This window comes from Agaricus bisporus (genome assembly GCF_000300575.1).
Source record: "Agaricus bisporus var. bisporus H97 unplaced genomic scaffold AGABI2scaffold_12, whole genome shotgun sequence".
NCBI classification, from domain to species: Eukaryota; Fungi; Basidiomycota; class Agaricomycetes; order Agaricales; family Agaricaceae; genus Agaricus; species Agaricus bisporus.
Window position 1 is genome coordinate 989,089 of NW_006267347.1, and position 20,377 is coordinate 1,009,465.

At 47.2% G+C, this 20,377-nt stretch overlaps 5 protein-coding genes and 2 non-coding genes across 7 annotated transcripts; 5 read left to right on the forward strand and 2 right to left on the reverse strand.

The window, feature by feature from the left end:
* Nucleotides 1–1,356: 1,356 nt before the first annotated feature.
* Nucleotides 1,357–4,020, forward strand: AGABI2DRAFT_195461 (hypothetical protein). The gene is made up of 7 exons (XM_006456206.1): nt 1,357–1,637; nt 1,697–2,302; nt 2,366–2,565; nt 2,620–2,955; nt 3,009–3,707; nt 3,801–3,878; nt 3,930–4,020. Exons 1-5 carry the CDS (start codon nt 1,413–1,415, stop codon nt 3,061–3,063), a joined length of 1,422 nt encoding a protein of 473 aa, XP_006456269.1. The 5' UTR covers nt 1,357–1,412; the 3' UTR covers nt 3,064–3,707; nt 3,801–3,878; nt 3,930–4,020.
* A 3,869-nt stretch (nt 4,021–7,889) lies between these two features.
* Nucleotides 7,890–7,971, reverse strand: AGABI2DRAFT_t135. Its single transcript has one exon. It is a non-coding gene; the product is annotated as a tRNA-His (tRNA).
* Nucleotides 7,972–7,973: 2 nt separating this feature from the next.
* On the reverse strand, nt 7,974–12,121 carry AGABI2DRAFT_180960 (hypothetical protein; the record flags this gene model as incomplete). The annotated part of the gene is made up of 6 exons (XM_006456207.1): nt 7,974–8,182; nt 8,241–9,209; nt 9,268–9,447; nt 9,501–10,384; nt 10,417–11,793; nt 11,842–12,121. The coding sequence occupies 6 exons, from the start codon at nt 12,119–12,121 to the stop codon at nt 8,141–8,143; spliced, it is 3,732 nt and encodes a 1,243-aa protein (XP_006456270.1). The 3' UTR covers nt 7,974–8,140.
* A 92-nt stretch (nt 12,122–12,213) lies between these two features.
* Nucleotides 12,214–12,294, forward strand: AGABI2DRAFT_t131. Its single transcript has one exon. It is a non-coding gene; the product is annotated as a tRNA-His (tRNA).
* A 70-nt stretch (nt 12,295–12,364) lies between these two features.
* Nucleotides 12,365–15,591, forward strand: AGABI2DRAFT_180961 (hypothetical protein; the record flags this gene model as incomplete). The annotated part of the gene is made up of 7 exons (XM_006456208.1): nt 12,365–12,491; nt 12,543–12,628; nt 12,825–13,084; nt 13,144–13,525; nt 13,580–13,641; nt 13,693–13,793; nt 13,850–15,591. 7 exons carry the CDS (start codon nt 12,365–12,367, stop codon nt 15,589–15,591), a joined length of 2,760 nt encoding a protein of 919 aa, XP_006456271.1.
* Nucleotides 15,592–16,232: 641 nt separating this feature from the next.
* On the forward strand, nt 16,233–17,951 carry AGABI2DRAFT_122183 (hypothetical protein; the record flags this gene model as incomplete). Its single annotated transcript, XM_006456209.1, has 1 exon — nt 16,233–17,951. One exon carries the CDS (start codon nt 16,233–16,235, stop codon nt 17,949–17,951), a length of 1,719 nt encoding a protein of 572 aa, XP_006456272.1.
* Nucleotides 17,952–18,594: 643 nt separating this feature from the next.
* On the forward strand, nt 18,595–20,310 carry AGABI2DRAFT_122184 (hypothetical protein; the record flags this gene model as incomplete). The annotated part of the gene is made up of 1 exon (XM_006456210.1): nt 18,595–20,310. The coding sequence occupies one exon, from the start codon at nt 18,595–18,597 to the stop codon at nt 20,308–20,310; it is 1,716 nt and encodes a 571-aa protein (XP_006456273.1).
* Between the last annotated feature and the right edge of the window lie 67 nt (nt 20,311–20,377).

Below are 20,377 nucleotides of genomic sequence, written 5' to 3' on the forward strand. Positions count from 1 at the left end.
TTATTACTTAAGGTTCTTGGTGCTAACCATTTTTTTAACCCCCCTTGTTCGGACCATTTTTCTTTATTATTCATTTTATTTCGGGACGCGCTAAACTGATGAAACTATTGTCGCGACCCTTTTGGCATTTACGCATCTTGATGTGAAATGCACGTGTTGTGGGTTTCGTTTAATAGGTTCACCGTTGGGTAAACCGAGGTCGGGTAGTTCAAAAACGAACCGAACAAGCCGTTCTTCTTCTGTTGTACCACCACCACCGTCGTCCTTTACGCCTTCAGCACTTGTTTCCGAAGAACATCCATTACCCCCAGTTCCGCCAGTATCGTCTCATAATCAAGAACAGAACCATCAGCATCATACGACTTTTCGTGCTTTGTCTAGACCTGCTTCGATTTCAGTTGTTCAACCTGTCGATCTTCGACCGGCATTGAACGAACAACAACCTTTGGCGTCGTTACAAAGCTCAACGCCGCCTCTTCCACCGCCACTGCTTGTTCCGAATTATCATCGACCGGTTTCGGGGGTGCTACAGCGAGAAAGAGAGTTTCCTTCTCCTGTGATTTCGGATTATAATACGACGCAGAACGAGGTGAAGGATTTACAGAGTGGTGGTATTAGAAACGAAGACGAAACGATGAGTGAGTTTTTTTAATTTATTTATTGTTTTTCTTTTTGTTGATGGTGTTTTACATTGGGATGAAGATGTAGGTTTGGATGGTGGTGATGCGTCTGTGATGATGAATGGAGATTTGAATCGAAATGGGTATGTGTGTCCTGTGTTTTTGGACTTGCTGTGTGTGTTGATATTGGTATTATGTAGTCGACCATTGACGCCAACGTCTCCGCCGAAAAGTAAATTGAATGGTGATATTGGGAAATTAAATAGGTCAAGTAAACCGTTGATTGATCCAGAGGCCTTGCAATCGTTTTCTGCTAGTCTCGAAGATCAAGTTCAAGAAAATGGGAAAACTAGAAAGAAGGATAAGGGAAGCAAGGATGAAGTTGAGAAAGGGGAGAAACGCAAAGAGAGGGGAAAGAGTAAGAGGCGAAAGGAGAAGGAAAAGTTGAGTTTATCGGAGCCATTGAAGGAAAATGGGGGATTGGCAGAGGGAACTTTGCCACCATTACCATCGGTGGAACGAGTACGACCACTTTCTTCTTCGAGTCTTTCGAATCGAGGTTCAACACATGTGGTCGGTGAGAAGGATCATGGTGTAGAAGGAGAACAAGAACAAGAACAAGAATGCCTACCAACACCACGTTCTGCTACTGCCAATTCTGATAGCAGAGAATCTCGGGCTTTGGTTTATTCGCAACTCATTTCATCTCCTCCTTCCTCCCTCGTCCTCGATATTATAGCAAAAGCTGCAGAGAAAGAACAACTTCGGGTTACGGACGTGAATGGACCGTATATGTTGACGGATTTTATTGCGGATCCCGAGTTTTTGCAGATGCTGTTGGAGTATCTGAATTTTTTCGAATGGAGTTTGCTTGCTAGTGTTTCGAGGACGATTAGGATCGTCATGGTTCAGAAGAGGGATTTGAGGGAGGAGATTTTGGAGAGGTTTTTGAGGCCGGTTGGGTATCAGAGGTGGAGTTGGGAGGAGTCGCCTGAAGCTTTGTCGTTGTCTCTTCAAGTGAGTCTCTCTTTTTTTCCCCTTTGTTGTGCATTGAGATTGATGGGGGGTTGTTATAGGATTTGAGTGATTATATGAGAGGGGTGTCGACACCTACACATGAATATGCTCGTATTGCGGGATTATACGTGCAATCGTTATCTATTCATCCGAATAACCGTGATCCGGATGTATTGGATACTGTACGTGCGTTGACGGCGTCTGCGAGAGCGTATACGAGAGTGGTGTTGCGACTTCGAGGTCAAGCTGAAAAGGAGCAGGCGGTGTTTAATGCGAGTATGCGTAAAAATACGACGACTAGTTTCCCTCCGTCGGCGTCACGGATGTCGAGTCGGGCACCGTCACCTACGTTTTCTGCGTTTTCGCATTCTCAAAATCGAACACCAGAGTCATCGTTACACCATCAACAGCAGCAGCAGCAGCCACAACAAGGGATTACGTTTAGGTCGCCGTTGTTTAGGATGAGACGTGCGCCACTTTTGAGAGTGTTTGTGCCTTCGCCGGAAGGGGATTGGTTATCGGATAAGAGTGTGTTGGAGTGTGAGGCTGAGTGTAAGCGTGCGGGGGTTACGCATTTGTTGAAGATGGGGGATGTGATTTGGGATATTGCGGTGGGTGATGAAGGGAATGTGGGGAGATTGGTTTGGGATGGAAGTTACCTCATCGTGAGTCAAAATGAAAAAAAACGAAGGTTGACATTTTTTTCTGATTTTTGCTTTTTACAAAAGGATTTGGATTACACGTATTCGCCGATGGGTGAATTGCCCAAGTACATGCATGCCTTGGCGTTCCCACCGTCGTACTTTCATCGGGTGATACGATCGGGGGCGATGGGGAGTAATCCGATTGTGCATATTGATGTATCTCCTTGGGGAGAGGAAATTGCTGCTAATCTGCAGTTGTTGCAAGATCGAGTACGTACGGAAACGTGAGTTTTTTCCTTTTTGTGTCGCTTGCACACATTCTTATTTGCTGTATATAGACCTCAAGGAGCGTATCACAACGTGGTGCGATGGGTTCATCGATCGTCATTTGTGATTCGTCCGCCGAGTCGACGTTCTTCTGTGAAAACGTCGAATAGCAATAAAGCGGCGGTGGTGGGGAGCATTCCTATTACGGGAACGGATAATTTATTTGTTGATCCGGGGTGGTATGGGAGTATTGTGGTTGAGGCTGAGGGGACGAATGAGGCGTTGGCGGATTTGCAGGATCGGTGTGGGCCAGGGGCGTTTCCGCCACGGGTGCGTGGGGCCCATGCGGCTGTGAGCCAGGCACAGGTGGAGAACCGGAAGGTGTTTAGGATTCTGCGAGAGCGGAGGTATGTGCTCCTTGTTTTGTGTGTGATTTCTGGGTGCTGACGTGTCTGGGTAGTCGACCGGGTGAAATATGGATCAAGTGTGTGAGCGTGAAGGAACGGCTGCTGTAGATTTGTGTACTATAATAGACATATACATAGAGTGTGACTGGTGCGCGTGATTACTGAATTAAGAGCAAAGCCCGTTCCGAAGAGCAGCTCGTTCTCGACGAACATGCATCTGCCTGACCTCGCCGACCCCCCGCCCAACCAGCTCAAGCCTCTCGACGCCGCACAGCTCGACCCCGGCAGACTCTACGCCGTCCTCTCTTATCGTGGTGATCTAGCATCCTGGAACTGGAGCTTTTTCGTCCCAGACCCTTCAAAACTTCCCATCGGATCATGTGGCACTCTCTTCCACGTCGTCTTTGACTCTGCCACGAGCAAATGGAAACTCCAAGTCGAGACGCGGAATATCATTACTTGGCCGTTGGTCGTCGCTGTCGTTCGGCTTGCGGATGTTGATTTTTTGGGTGGGTATGATGTGTTGGTGGGGAAGGATAGTTTGTTGCCGATTTTTAATACGGTGGCGATACCGGATGGGAGGGAGGAGAAGATGAGGGAGTTGACGGAGTTTAGTTCGAGGTCGTGGTTTTTGGATGCGGTGTTTTCGTTGCATGAATGTGGAGTTTTGCAGTGTGATGATCTTTGGTTGTTGGAGCGCGAGTTGAAGAAGTGTGCGTTTCAGGCTATGGATGGATATCTAGAAAATCGGGGTGAGTGTTTTCTTTTCGTGTTTTGAATTAAAGGTGGATTCTTGATTTTTTTTTTCTTTTGATTTTTTGATTTTTTGGGCTGCGGGATGTTAGGATGGACGGCGTATTCGGCGGAACGATGTTTATCATGTTGACCATGCTCATGAATTCTCATCATCTTGGAACTTTTTAGTGTGTTATACTTTCTTCCTTCTGACTATGATTAACCAACTTTGTTTGTAGAATGCCTTTGCTGTCGTTGTTGTCTTTCTTTTTTAACGTCTCCTCACGTCGCTCACGCAACTCAGTGTATTTTTAATCAAGCGAACTGGTTATCGATTAGCATTCCTCCCCTCACCCTCTCATCGACTTGACTTGCATCAAAACACGCTCCCTCATGATTTAAGTCCTCTCTATACTTAGACATCAAAAAGAAGATAACGGCATTGCAGGGTTCAGGATTCGTTCTCCATGACGAACATGATGATTCTCCTTCCCCACCCCCATAACAATTCCTTTCTGCATTTTGACAAGTCACAAGCTTCCATCATTTGGATTGGTTCTAGAACCTCCAGCTATATGGGTTTCGTGGAGCACCGGCGCTGATAGGAGTCGAATTGTGAAAATGGCTGGGTTTCTCGGATGTTTTTGTGGTCTTTTGGGGAACGCTGGAAATGAAGTCTTCACGCAATTGTGCTGTTGCTTATTGGTGACGTATTTATCTTCCTTCCCTTCCCTTCCCTTCCCTTCCCTCCTCCTCCCTCCTCTTTTAGGCCTTTCACTCGCTTCTCGTTTTTGTCAGTCGTCAGTCACAAATGTCAGACGACTATGTTCACGTGGTGGTCCTTCTCCGAATCTCCGTTTATTTTGTGGTTGTTTTTCACTCTTTGTCATCCATTTTTATCTTCTCGTCCACATATTTTGATATGGACTATGCATTGACGCGCTCTTTTTTTTTTGCTTTCATTTTTCTTATGTCAAGTACTTGTTCTATGAAGTTACCGTACGACTAGTTAATTTTGAGTCAAACTATCGGTCATTAGTAGTAGTGGGTACTTACAGCTGCCTTATTCTTGATCGTTCTTTCTTTTCAATCATAGTCCATATTGCAGAATTCGACTTTTACATTTGGGGTCAATTCGGCATCAACTGGAAATGGCTTCAGGCACGCGGGTCAAGGGTGGGTTTGTTTGTGGCTGTTCGGAAGTTATCGTGATCGTCGACTATGACGCAAGCAAGTTTTTTTGGTGACAAGATTTTTTAGAATGATGATCAATCTGACAATCATTTTAAATTTGGTGCACGACTTGCTGCAACGTCTGGAAACACAGAAAGATTTACAGATTGTGTCCCGGTTGTTTACCGGACAAGCCGTCTGCTAGATCGGTGTTTGACTCGGCTCCAACTTGGATACTCCACAACATAAACAATTTGTTTCGTTGCAACTACGAGAACACGTCACCAAGGAAAATGAATTACGCGTCAACTCATAGATATGCGTTGCGGCCTCGCAAGGTTGCGGGTAAGCCTGAAACATCTGAATGATATTCATAAATATCTAAAACCACTCTTGACGCAGGAATCGGCAAAACTCCACCCAGTTCGCCCCTCCCAACAGAAATCGTCCGCGAGATTATGAGATACACCGACGAAGATCATGACCTTACTTTAGTCTCACTTATCAGCTCGGATTGGGTCCCCGTCACTCGAAGCATCCTTTTTGAAGAAGTTGTCGTCGCTTTCGATGAACTCGAAGAATTCATTCGTCTCGTTACATCTCCTCACTGCTCATTGACACTCCACGTTCGCAAACTGCATTTTCGCCAGTTACCCAGACCACAGTCCGGAAAACTGATCAAGAGGAATTTCAAGATTTTCACAGAAAGCGTTTGGAGAATTGTACAGTTACTGCCAAATGTGAAGTGGTTTTGCCTTGAGGATTTCGACTTTCATTCTGAAAGCCATGAAATCTGCAGCGAGCTGTATCCGGGATTGGATCGAATCGAGACGCTGGTTCTCAGACGAGGAATTTTTGACAACCTACCTTATGCCATTGAAGAAGTCCTATCCCTATTTCCGAGGATCCGAACGTTGCAGTGCGAATGGCTAAGTCATCGACGATCCAAACCTACTAAGTCACAGGATCTCACAAGACGCCCTCCAACCAACTTTTTATCCGACCTGGTTGAGCTCTCCTTTGTGCAGCCGGAGGACGGCCTGGTGGCAGTGATCAACAGCCGTTTATCCCTGCAACACGTACAGAGAGTCATATATAAGTATGATCAACATGATACCGGCGGGCCGAAGATTTGCATGCCAAGGATAGACTCGATTTTCACAATGCTCAGATTGATCGGTCCATCTCTAGAGTATCTTGCCTTCCCTCGAAATACGCTTTCCGCCTACTCGTTTCTAAGGTGAGGGTATCTTTTAGAAAGTAACTTTAAATTGACTATCACTGCAGCTCCTGGCCTTCCTATGGCTGCTGCCCCCGGCCCTCTCTGGATTTTCGCCCTAATCCAAACCTTCACACTTTGGAGCTTGACCTATCCTCTTTGTTGGTCCACAATTCGACTCGAGAACTATTGAGCACGATCAACGTACACAGTCTTCGTACCCTGGTCCTTAATATTTCATTCGCGCGTGACCTGGGGGTCTTGGATCGATCGCTCAATCTGGATCCGGACGCCAGTATAAGTCAAGCCTTTGATCGGCGTCCTGACGTATATGACCGACTCGAAAAATTCATCTGTCGTGTTCGAGCCAAGTGCAGGCAGGATAGTAGAGAATCCATTATCCGGTTTCTGAGAAAACTCCTAGACCCCCACGGGAAAAGAGGATGGTGGGAGAAAGGCGTATTGGAAATTGTATATTAATTGAAGTTGCACACGACGGTGAATCCCTTCCATTACGTATCGCGGTTATAGATAGGGAGGGCTATGAAGGTGAAATCATACTCATCTAGTCGACCTAATGAATCAATATTGTCAATTTCTGACTACGCCGTCAGACGAAATTTCAAAATGTCAATGTCACCAACAAGCGGCAGAGAAAGGGAGGAATGCACTTGGTAGCTACAGTAGCTCGGAAGTGTCAGGGTCTGAGCTAGTGAAGTCGGGCAGCAGTTAGGGTCCTTCGTGAGGTCCAGTCATGGTCATATCACCTGCCCACCCTTCCAAAATTCCGTTCACACCTTCGCTCAGCCAGCGACGTGCCGTCTGTTCAAAAGAGTACATAGCGCTCAGGTCAATCCAGAGTCGCCTAGTCCAGCTTCAGGAGCTGGTGGTCTAGTAGGTCAAGGGGAAAGCGGTGGCACGGCTTCCGGTGAGGGCGCTCCAACTAGTTCGGAAGTAGCTCTGGATTTACTTGGCCCTACGGATGATGCAAGAGCGACTTCAAGGTCGGCTGTTAGAGTTATGGTTGCTCATTCGACCAACCCTGCAACCCGCAGTGAACTGAGGGAAGAGGGCGTGGTAGTATGATCTAGGAGCACGATCCAAGACGTTGAGAGTGGTATCAGGTTGTCTTCCGAAGAATGTAGCTTACCGATTGAGCTACCGCCAGTCTAAAGCCCGAATTAACTTGAGTTCAAGTGAAAAAAGGACTCTGGATTTTGTCGTCGGATACCTTGGCCGATGCTGACGTCCAGTAGGTTACCTTAAGTTGCAACTAACTGATACGGTAGTTCATTCCGCCATTTGGCCAGTTATCGACCGGCCATCTATTAAGACAAACGATAACCTGATAATGTTATCAGCCACATATATAGACAAGTCACACATACTGGTCTCCCATATTCTTTTCTTCGTAATCTCCCAACTAAATGCTTGACCACCATGACCTCTGATCGTCGATGTTCTCATCCTAGTTGCCGCTACAATGGTGTTTCTGGAGCCATCCGCAAGCGGTTCTTCAGCTGATCTGAACTACATTGCTGTTTCGAGACAGGGCGCTTCGAACGAAACACCATGTGATGGTTTCCAGAGGTACACGTAGAACATGCATGAAAAAGAACAACATTTCCACGCAACAGGAAGGATCGATCTGTTTTGTGGCCTTCGGAGTGAACGGAGCAAAACGCATGTGATGATGCATCTCGACCTGTACAAGAGCAGTCACCGAAGCCAAGCGCGCTCATGGAGGGGTGTTGACTGTCTTGACCAGTATCACAAATGAATAAAACATATCTTTCGAAGAAAACGATGTCCCAGGGAGGATTCGAACTTCCGGCTTCTCGGAGCAGCACGACCACAACGAGATGATTTGACCACTAATCGACAAGGACGACTTGGAAAAGTCTGGATATGTCACTTGAAATCGGAATAGGTAACATCTCGAATACCCAAATACGGGATTTTTGGCTACACTTTACTTTTAACCCTACAGACATCACTCAGCATGAGGAATAATCAAGCAAACGCCCAAAGAAAAAAAAACTTGATATTATTACACATTCATTGTAGATGTCCACCAATCTCCAGATGACGACCCAATTCCTAGAAAGAGTACCCGAATGTTTGAGAAGATTCTGGCTTCAAAGATAATAAAACGAACCTCTCTCGTTAAGAACATGGCATCACACCGATCGCTTCCATCCTTTCGCCAAAGGCAGCGATACACTACAATATCTCCAGGTGCGTTTTCTCTCGGCCTTGGGGGCTCAGTCTCCATCTCGGGTTCAGGGGAGATGGCCATATCACCATTCGCCAAAGTTGAGGTTACTGCTCGTAAGTCTCTTAGAGCCGTCGACTTGGGCTCCATTTCAGTAACAGGTAAGGCATCGATACCGCCCCACGTCCGAGTCGGTGTTGGTAGCCGGTGATGTTCCCCGTGCACGATATAGCCGCTCCTCCTCAGCTCCTCCACCTCCTCTCGTAACGTTTCCATCTCCCTCTCCATCCTCTCCTTTTCCTCTCTCTTCTCCTTTCTAAGATCTGCGACATCCTTATCCCTCATCGTAATCAACCTCTCCAACGTATCAATCATACCACCAGCACCTTCCAATCTACTCTCCAACTCTTTATATCTCATCTCCAGTTCCGGATGTTCCGCTGCTCTTTTTCTAATTTCTTCATCCCCAGTCCGCTTAGTCTGTTCCATGACGAAAGTTGCAAGTTGCTTATGATAAGCCGCTTCTTTCTCGAGTTCCTGAACGCGTCGTTCAAACATGGTACGTATACCATCGACCGCTGAAGAAACTTGAGATTCAGCCACTTCACTTCGTTCTTGGAGCTTGCTATTCTCTGCTAAAACTTCCGATGCGTATCTCGAAGCTTCAAGATACTGTCTTCTGAAAATCTCGGCATTGTTTTCTGCATATGAAATTTTAGCTTCCAGCGATTCAAGTGATTCGGAAAGAATTGAGGCTTGGTTTTCGCGAGCATCATATAGGGATTTAAGAGTAGCGTTCTCAACTTGGAGAGATTGAGCTGTCGTTTGAGTAGCCGCGAGGAGACCTTCGAGACGTGAAATCTCTTCCGATTTCTTATTGAGGAGGTTCATAGCTGCTTCAAGTTGAGGGTCCTAAAAGATGACATTCAATGAAAATGAAAATGATTGAACGCTACAAGACACCACATACCTGCGACTGGGAAGACGAGGAAAAGAGGAATTCAGGACCGGGTCGCGTTGGAGATATTGTAGGTGGAATTTCCTGCGTTTGCTCCACGGAATGCAGGGCTCTTTTGTCTGGGGTACGTTGAGAGGCAGGCTGTGGTTGGCTTGCAGAATCCAGAAGGCTATCGATAATAGGACCGGAAGACTAGGGGTTTGTTAGTTGTAATGTCACGAAGCCTGTCTCATCTAAAACTTCACCTTCGGGGGAGCAACTTCCAATGAAACATCCGCATCAACCATCTCTTCGTCGCCACTCAGAGGTGCCTGTGAGCTGATAGTGAGAGGTTCGGCTGGATGTACCCAACCCTTATTTACATCCGGTACCGCTCGTTCGAGTAGTTGAAGCACCTGCTGTTGCTGTTGCATTTCCGCCAACAAATCCTGCGTATTTTCCTCCTCTTCTCGTTTCTCATACGCCTTCGCCTTCGCCTGCTGCTCACCATCCACAGCGTTCCCTGTTTCCTCTGTTTGCGCAGGTTCATCCTGATCCTGAGTTTGTTCTTGACTCATGATCATATCTTGACCGACTCCGGCATCGTAATCCAAGAAGGAATCTGCAAATTCTTCTAACGTCGACGGGGCACCCTTTTCTTCTTGTTGACTCCCTTCTTGTTCTTCGTTTTCGTCTTTCTCCTTTTCCGTACCTTCCTCTCCACTTTCATAATCACTACCTCTGCTAGCCGATCGCAGTCTCTGCCTCTCCTTCTCATTTTCAATAATCGTACCAAGCGCTACCCTCGCCAGAGTCGATGGTCCATTGAACTTCGCTTTCTTCGCTGCATCAGCCATAGCAACTCCTTTATCAATCACATTCGTAGCTGCAGACGGAACAGGTAAACTCCCATCATTGCTTCTACCACTTTCACCAGTCGAATCCGGTATTTCCTGAGAAATAGTTCCGTTGGTGGTGGTACTCACGTCCTTGCCTCCCTTCCTAAAGCTAGCGGATTTATTGGGAGATTCGAATTGTTCAATTGAATCGTCATGCTTGCCGCGAGCGGCGGGACTATTGGCGCTTTCAATGGTAGAGGAAGGTAAAGTCAAGAATTTAGAAGGGGAGATTTGAGGAATGGGTGAAGTTTCTTTGGAGGACGTAGTTTAGAATTCCGATCACCATCGTCATTGAAGGGGAGAGGAGAAGTAATGAGATCCTGATCAGGAATGTTCTTCTTAGAGCCTGGCGTACGTGGCTTCATCCTCGACGTAAATGAATTCTTCGAGGGTGAACGCAACAATACTGGTGATGTTGGATTGAAACGTCGACGAGAGTGTTGAGATTCTTCACCCTCGGTTTCAGATACGAATTGCGATTCTTGAACTTGAGGTGATGCTAGTTGTGGCGACTTGGATCTCCGCGAAAGACGTAAAGATGCTGGAGCTGGTGGGGGTGATGCAGACGCAGGTTGAGACTGGAGCTGTGGAGAAAGCGAACGTTTGCGCGGGTTTTGCGCTGAAGGTGGAGTTCGTGGCGAGCCTGGCAGTGATGGGAGGGGTAGCTCGACATACTCGAGGGCACTGTCTTCATCGTCATTTCTCCGGGTATCTTTGGCGGCATATGCGGTATCTTTGGCCTTAGGTAGTGTAGTTGGTAGGAATGGAGGGTGACGAGGAGGAGAAGGTGGCGCGTCGTGTAAAGCTTGTGAGGGAGAAGCGGAGGAAGAAGAGGGAGAGACAGGAGTTGATGGTTTTTGAATTGCAGCGCGCTTCACAGTTCTTGCTGAAGCAGGAGACTTTTGTGGAGGAGATAAACCAGGTACTTCCGCGCGTAGCTGCTTTGGCTTGACTCTTCTTGGTGGTTTAGGGGGAGAAGTATCGTCTGAGAGATCTGATTGCATGGGGCTGGGTTTCTTCAAAGCTCGATCGTGCGGTTTATTTAAAACTCGACTAGAGGACGCCTCGTCCTCAGTTTCATCAAGTGTAATAATGGTGTGTATGCGTGATGTCTTCGATACCTGTGGGGACAGCTTTGGAGCTGCACCAGCGGCCTTTCGTGTTGCAGTAGTCGAACTCGTCGCCTTCTGGGCGTGTTTCGGGCGAGGTTTGGGACGAGGAGGCTCTTCATCTGAAGAGAACACATGGTCCATGACCGAGGGTCTGGATGGCTGGGGGTTGCGCTTGGACTGTCTGAGATGGGCAATAATTTCCTGTTCATCTTCACTCGACTCGGCTTCTTCTCTGACTGGCTCTTGATCCACTGTCCGCCCATTGCGTCGGCCTGAAGTGGCCCGGGATGAAGACGATCGTGTTGCGACTGAGGGGGATTTCGATGCGACTTTCTGCCTCTTCTTAGGGGGAGCAGACGATTCACTTTCTGGTGCGATACTCTGTCGTGAAACGCGAGAACTAGTGCTCCGGGAATCTTCACCGTGTTTCCGTTTCAGTCCCGCAGCGAAGGCTTTAGACTTTGTAGATGCAGTTGCAGTTGTGCGTGTCACAGTGGCAGAAGAGTCGGCAGAGGCCTTGGACGTTGCAGACGCGCGACTTCGTATTGCTGTGGAGATTGTTCGTCAAAACGCCATCGTCCACAAATCCGGCTCACAATTGCGTCCCCGCTTTCTTTCAGCCTTCTTCGCGGCCTTCTTGCGCTTCCAGGACAATACTAATGGATCCGTACAGTCTTCTTTGGGCACCCAATCCGGTGGCCAAGGTTTGTTGGTTTGGGGATCGACGCCTTCCCATAGAACTTGGTACATCTTGCCCTTTTCTGCAATAATTTCACGAACGTCCCATAGAGTTTCTTCATCGTCTTCGCGTGCAACAAAGTGGGTTTCAAGCGACGACACGTCGGGCTCTTCATCGTTGTCGCTTGCTCGGGCCATGCGAGTCAGGAATCAGTCGCGGTGGTTCCAAGGCTAAATATTAGGTAATTATGTTTGTGATCTGGCATTGCTAATTTGCTTTGTCTCTATACGTCCTTGTCGATTAGTGGTTAGATCATCTCGTTGTGGTCACTTGCTCCGAGAAGACGGAAGTTCGAATCCTCCCTGGGACACAATTTTTTTTTGTGCGCTGCGCGTGGGAACGCTGTCCCTGGGTCTCGTTTGTGCGCAACGACGTGATGCATGTCTCTCTCATGGCTTCAACGGAAAACGAAATTGGCCTCGCTGCTCAAAAGCCAAGGAGACGAGGACGCAGACGGCATCGCCCTCGACCGCCTTCTTCATGGCCAGAACGTCATCGGTAAAACTCGTGAGTGATCTTTGTTTTCCGAGGCAATTCTTCATCTCACATCCCCGCCAGCTAAAACCGTCGAAATAGACGCGTTGCGCTTCCGAGATAAAGATCTCGATGTCGTCGGAACGTTGGAATTCGGGCAGTATGGTGTAGTAAGCCTTTGTGGTGACTTCTGGCACTCAAGAGATCAATCGAATCGGTGAACATAGATCGATGTAGTCACTTGTCGTCTCAACGGGCAAACTTATGTCCGTAAATCAACCGACAAACGCTTCGCTTTACGAGCACGCGACGTACGCCCCACATATCTTTGTACACTGATTGTCTTGGGCACTAACCCTGCTGCAGCAATGTTTTCCCCAGTTTGAACGAGATATCCTGCTACAGGCATTCAAGTCGGAAACAACATGGGCACCTCATCTTCTCTGCGCTTTTCAGACGCCGACTCACTTGAACCTTGTTATGGACTACGCGGAAGGGGGTTCACTCTGGGATGTTCTCGAATCGAGTCCTCATAACGGGAAACTCCTCGAAGATGACCTACAGTGGTGGATACCGCAAGTTGTCAGCGCTATCCACTGGTGCCATAGTCAAGGTTTCGCGCATCGGTACGTTCTAATCATGCTCTATTACTGTCACCTGCGTGTTCACTTCGGTTCTACATCAGCGACATCAAACCACAAAATTTTGTCCTCACAAGAGATGCTCATATCCTCCTCATTGACTTCGGCTCTGCTGCGCCCCTATTACCAACAGGTCCGGATGGATGTCAACTCCTCCCGAAACGTTACTGTATCCTTCCCTGTGGCACTTGCGACTACATCTCCCCTGAGATCCTGATGGCGCACGAAGAGGTGCTTTTGGCATTGGAGATGGATGATGAGGACGAATATCCCTCCTATCAATCATTAGGAGACGATGAACCTGGATATGGGGTCGAAACAGACTGGTGGAGTTTCGGAGCTATGATCTATGAAATGGCTTATGGCGTTGCTCCGTTCTTTGCGAATGAAATCCGACATACCTATCAAAAAATCATGAATCACGAAGTTAGTAGTCCTCACGTTTGGCTTATGATCCCGCGTTGACCGTGTTTTACACAGAGGAGTCTGCGTTTTGATGAATCTATACCCGTTCCCTCTGTCTACAAAGACTTTATCAGCAAGTACGTGATATCATATCTGTGTCAAACCTTTCATTTATCCCCTCTGATCAGATTATTAACACATCCGGAAAGACGCATCGGAAGACATAACATAATGGAAATCACTGATCACCCACTATTCGAAGCTGTGAACTGGACGAACCTGCATGAACGTACGTCATCACAGGTCCCATCATAAATCTCGCCAGCTCATCACCACCATGAACAGAAAAGCCACCTGAAGGTCTACACCTTCCTCAATTCACCTATAATGAGCAGCCACCCGCTCATGTACAAGAACAACTCGCGTCATCCCGTTACGAAGAATCTCTATCCCAGGGTTTCCAATTTTCTGCCCTATTTCAATCATCTCCTCTTCCGAGCACCACTTCTCCTGCAATTTCTGCAGTTCTTCGGCAGACACCTATGAAGTCGGCGATGCAGGAAGAACCTTCAGCTCCATTTATTGGGTTTTCTTGGGGTCCTACTTCTGACGCTTTTCCGTCAACAGCGGACCCTATCTCTCCTCCACTTCGATCACATGCGCCGATTACTCCCCGAGTCTCATCGCTAGCAACGCCGTCTCATCTCAACACACCTCGACCCCAACCTGTAACTAATGCCCTAACTACTCCAATACACCGCTACAATACGTTCTCAACACCAAATAACCGCACTTACGCATTCACCCCTTTCCGAACAAACACTCTTCCTCGTACAGCCGGACGTACGTCCCAACGGAGAGATTTATCAGACCGTGAAGCAATGAAGCAATTAGTTGATTGCGTCGGTATGAGCGCGAGGAAGAAGGTTTTGGAGAGTGGTAGAAAACCTAAAATCTTGAATAATCCTGCTTCTGTAAGGTCGGGTTATGGGAGTCTGGCGAGGAAGGAATTGAGATTCAAGGGAGATCCTATACCTATGCCGGATTATCGAACGTCATCGTTTTCGATGAGTAACAATGCTTCGATTTCGTTGTCATATGCTTCCGTGACCCAACAGCAACAACCGAATATTTCGAATCCTTTGGATCCCCAGCATACCGGTCCTCTTCTTCCTACAGCCATTTCCAACAACGTTAATAATAATAATCGCCCTGATTCATTGGACAACGACGCACACTTTGGATATTCGGGTTCGGAAACTGAAATAACTGATTCGGAGGGTCCACCTAGCCCTAGTCCTCGACCTGGTTCATCATTATCGAATTCTAGAAGAAGTGCTACTCCGACGGCAGCTATGTTGATGGGCGGAGGTGGAAGTTTTTCGAATTTGTCGATGAGAAGTCATACGCCGACTTTGTTATTGACGAGTAGTAGTTCGAAGAATAGTATCGGGAGGATGAGTGGAAGTGGATCGAGTATGTTGGCTGGTACTAGATCGATGAGTTTGAATTTGGGGCATCTGGGTTTGGGAGTGGGGTCGTCAGGATTGGGTCAGGGGCAAGCGCAATCGCAGAGTGCGACTGCTGGTGCTAGTGTTCCTCGGATACATCTACCTGACCAAGGCGGGAGAGGCGATGACAAGGAGCGGGATGTTTCATTGGAAGTCAAGGCGGCCGATGAAGTTGTAGAAGACGAGGAGAAGACGCCTCGAAAGGAAGTTACTTCTGGCGACAGGCGGACGTGGAATGAGGGGTTGAACTATAGTGACAAGAATATAGATGGAAAAACTGGTTCCAACGCTTCAGAGGAACGCAAAGATTATCGCGAACAACGAACGAATCGTGAAGGTCCTACTGCCGTAACCGAACCTCAGCGCCACGACGTGGCGTTCAAAAGATTCAGGAACTCATACACTGCAGCTCAAGCTTATCACGACGATGACGATACTGGGGAGTACAGTCTCGATAATTTAGACAAGAGTGAACGAGACCGTTTTGATGAGCTAGAAAAACGGTTGAGTTTACTCATTGGTGGAATCGAGGATATAGAAAAGAAATTAGCTAAAGCCAAACTGGTCGTTCGGTGATAATATATCAAATATTGGAAATAAAGGACGATGATCCACTGCTTTATACTTTCCGTGCTTCGCGTGTCGCTGAGAAACCAGTGTTAACGAAGAATATGTGGAGGGCAGCATATTGACATTTTGATTTTGATTGAGACGGCATGTCTCGTGATTCTGGGTTTCCTCATCGCATCGCTGAATCTGGCTGACAATCAAGTTGCATGTCCCAATGAAATCTGACGATTAAGTGCGTTCAAACTTGGAGTCTGGTGAGTAAGATGTAAATCTCTTGGTAGAAGAAACAACTCAAGGAAGCACATCGGCCTTAAAAGCCCAGACCCCGTCGCGCGCTCAGCATACTCCGCCACTTCAAAATTAAACTTGATACATGATTATGTATGGCCGAAAACATGAACTTGATCAAGTAGCCTTGACGTAGGCCTTTCAAGTTCCATGCATACGAGTCGTGTACTCCAATTACTAAATATAGATTCTTGCACGACAGCGGAGACGAAAAAGCTTCTTCTTTCCTTTTAACCACTACCTTCAGTTCTACCCTCGACATTCTTCCCGTGACAGTGAGTACGAGTAAAATTGCACCTCGATAGATTTAGTAACGGTCGAGGATTTGAAGGATCTGACTTTTGGTTTCCGCGTCACAGATGACGTCGAAGAATTCCGCACTTCGACTTCCAGTGGAGATTCTTGAAGAGATTTTTTCCCGGACAACTGGTTGTATCAAACTTCACATACCTAAGCCTCATTCTGCTGGTTCCTATACCCCCTGGGATCTCGCTCTTGTATGCAAATATTGGCGGGATATTGTCTTTTCGACCCCACGCCTCTGGTCCAACATTTTCCTCCAGATCATTCCCAATGGGCAAGTTCGCCATAAGTACTTGGCATTACTTTCGGCGTGGAACCTTTGCCTCGACCGCTCAAGTAATCATCCCCTCACTATCAGGTTTATCGCCGGTACTGGTAACGAAGAGCCGAAGAGTCCGGTTTCGTTATTCCTGAAACCGCTGATGCAGCACGTTCAGCGGTGGGAAACAGTCACTTTTCGTGCCTCCCTTGACACGCTGTTGCCATATCTTTCCCACTCACACTATCCAGCTCATTACACCAGTCTTCGCCGCCTTTGCATTAACAATGGCTATGACAGGCCGATGGAAGATCCTGTTGGATTGTTCCAGAACGCTCCTTTATTGTCATGCGTTTCTCTGATCTATCTTCCACAGTATGGCCAAAGGCTTGGTGGGGTTGGGATTCCTTGGTCTCAGATATCTCATCTAAATATAAACGCATACTTAGGAACCGTCGATGATCTGATGGACATTCTTAAAAACACGCCGAATCTCGTGGCTCTCGATTACGCCATTACGTATAATTATTTGGGCAACGGAGAACTACCGCCATTGGAACTCCCACACCTTCAAAAAATTGTTTGGACAAGCTATTACCATGACGGCGGAGATGGAAACGCTCCCGCCACATTCGCCTTTTTCAGACTCCTCAAGGCCCTGCAATTATCGGTGTTGGAGGTCAATGGCACATGTGGCGATCGGGAGCTGGAAGCTATTCGAGGTTGTCTTCAGAGGTCGAGGTGTTCTGTCAAATCCCTCACGCTCCCGACTCCTTGCCTGTCCTCCTTACTCAGCTTGACTCCTGACGTCGAAACATTGGTATTTGGGAACGCGCCGACTTTCGATGTCAATAATTATACCTCGTATAACTCTTTTGGCGATGACGCACTATCCCAAATCGAACTTAGATGTCTTCAAAGAGTTGTTTTGAAAAGTGATTTCAATGGGGCCGACAATACAGATGATCCAGAAGCAACCTCCCAACTTTTTGGACTCCTTAAAGCTCCTCAGTTATCTGTGTTGGAAGTTATCGGTGAATGTGGCGATATAGAGCTGGAAGCTATTCGAGATTTTCTTCAGAGATCGAGGTGTTCACTCAAATCCCTCAAACTCTCAAACCCTCGCCTGTCATCCTTTCTCAGCGTTACTCCTGATGTCGAGTCATTGGTCCTGCCATCCTGTGACAAGGAAGTCTTAATGTCGCTGCTCCAAAAGCTCACTCTTGACCATTCAGCGTCTTCATGGCTTTGCCCCAAATTGAAAAAGATCGTGTTGGACTTCGACATCGCCGTTGGGCCCCTATTCAACGCGTTTCTTGCTATGCTGAAATCTCGTCTCGCAGTGCCACATGACTCTCTCGTTAGGTTGCAATGTTCTAGATTGAAGGAGCTGGAGTTTGGGAACGAGGTCCCGAAACATATGAAGAGTTGGGTTCAGAAAAGGTTGACATCTCAGGAATCTCTTGTAATAACTTATGCGAGGCGGGTTTCATTCCGACTTCATTCCATCAGTTGATGGGACCTTTGTCAGGAAATGCTACATAATGCTGCAGGCTGTTGTTTCGAAGAAGGTCAATTACCATTGCTATGGATCGTATTTTTTTTTCGTTTCTCATGATATCGAATTGATTGAGAATTTGCTTTTATGTGTAAGTAGTGGCGGGACTTGATAATTCCAATACTATATTTCCGGGCCAGTATCAGCCTCAAGAATTGAAATCGAGGGAACCTTGCCATGTTTAAGCAACATCGCTTTCGGCATGCATGGGAAATTAGAAACCCGACTTGGTCGCACTTTACTGTGCTCCGCCCAGGCTCCGCCACTTCATATATTACGCGTCACGTAGGAACTGCTACAATGCGTGATTGTGTTCAATGACAAGACAAGCCCATAAGTTCATGATCATGATCAGTGCAAATGACTCGTGCGCCTCAATTACTAAATATAGATCCATGCACCACAAGCGGGGACAAAAAATCCTTACCTATCTTTCCTGCCACTATATACCAAGTTCTCCCATCGATCAGGTGTCCTGTTACACGCTTGAACTGCGTCGTTTCTCCGTGCAGAACGTGAGTCTGAGTAGAATTCTCTTCGATGTATTTAGTAACATCCGATGATTTGCAGGATCCGATTCCTGGTTTCCGCGACACAGACAATGTCGAAAGAGTCCTCAAGTCGACTTCCAGTGGAAATACTGGAAGAGATTTTCTCCTGTGCAGTTGACCGTGTCGAACTTCACGTACCCGAACCCCATTGTGCTGGTTCTCAAAGCCCTTGGAATCTTGCCCTGGTATGCCGAGATTGGTGGGGTGTTGTCCTTTCAACCCCATATGTCTGGTCCCGCATTTCCCTCGAGGTCAATCCCGACGGCGAAACTCGTCTTAATTATTCGGCCTTGCTTTCGGCGTGGAACCTTTGCCTCAACCGCTCCCGTAGTCATCCACTCACTATCAAGTTCAGCGACAGGAGTGATGACGGAGAGTCGAGGAGTCCAAGTACGTTGTTCTTGGAACCGTTGATGGAACACGTTCAGCGTTGGGAAACGGTCGTATTTAGTGTCTCCTTAGACACGCTGCTACCGTATCTTTCAAACTACCCAGCTCAGTTTACCCGCCTTCGCCGTCTTTGCATTGCCCATCGTAATCGGATATTTGGGGAATGCTCAGTTATTGGAAACCCAGTTGGGTTATTCCAGGACGCTCCTTTGTTATCATGCGTTTATCTATTCAATCTTCCTTGTTATCGCCAAAGGCTTGGTGGGGTTGGGATTCCCTGGTCCCAGATAGCTCATCTTTGGATAGGTGTGAACGTTGGGATCTTCGATGATCTGTATGATGTTCTTAAAAACACGCCGAATCTCGTAACCCTTTATTATAAGATCACGTTCAATTATTACGGTAGCTTCACACTACCGCCGTTGGAACTCTCTCACCTTGAACAGGTTATTTGGTACGGTGTTTACTACGGATGGGAAGATGAAGATCCTCCTGCGACCTCCCTTTTTTTCAAAATCCTTACAGCCCCACGGTTATCCTCGTTGGAAGTGGATGGTGTATGCGGTGATCGGGAGTTGGAAGCTATTCAAGGGTGTCTTCAGAGGTCGAGGTGTTCTGTCAAATCCCTCACGCTCCCGACTCTTTGCCTGTCCTCCTTGCTCAGGTTGACTCCTGACATCGAAATATTGGTGTTTGAAAATAAATTGGATGATGAAAATTACCCTCCATATAATTCTTTTGACGACGACCCTCAAGCCCAAGTCGAACTTCCACATCTTCGAAAAGTTGTTTTGGGATGCACTTTCTATGAGGCTGGCAGTGTGGATGGCCCTGAAGCAACCTCCCGACTTTTTGGGCTCCTTAAGGCCCCCCAGTTATCAGTATTGGAAGTTATCTATGAATGCGACGATATAGAGCTGGAAGCTATTCGAGATTTTCTTCAGAGATCGAGGTGTTCCGTCAAATCCCTCAAAGTCTCATCCCGGCGCCTGTCATCCTTTCTTAGCTTTACTCCTGATGTTGAGTCATTGGTTCTGCCAGACTTTGACAAGGAAATCCTGACGCCACTGCTCCAAAAACTCACCTTCGACCATTCAGCGTCTGCGTGCCTTTGCTTGAAGTTGAAAAAGATCGTGTTGAACTTCGACATCCCCGCTGGACCTCTATTCAACACTTTTATTGATATGCTGAAATCTCGTCTCTCAGCGCCACCTAACACTCTCGATAGACTGCGATGTTCTAGATTAACGGAGCTGGAGCTTGGGAATGAGGTCCCGAAACATATGAAGAGTTGGGTTCAGAAAAGATTGCCACAGGAACCTCTTGTAATAACTCATGCGAGGCAGGTTTCGTCCATTGATCGATGGGACCTTTGACAAGGAATGCTTCATATTGCTTTAGGCTGTTGTTTCGAAGGCCTCTTACCACTTTGTCTCGTGTTGA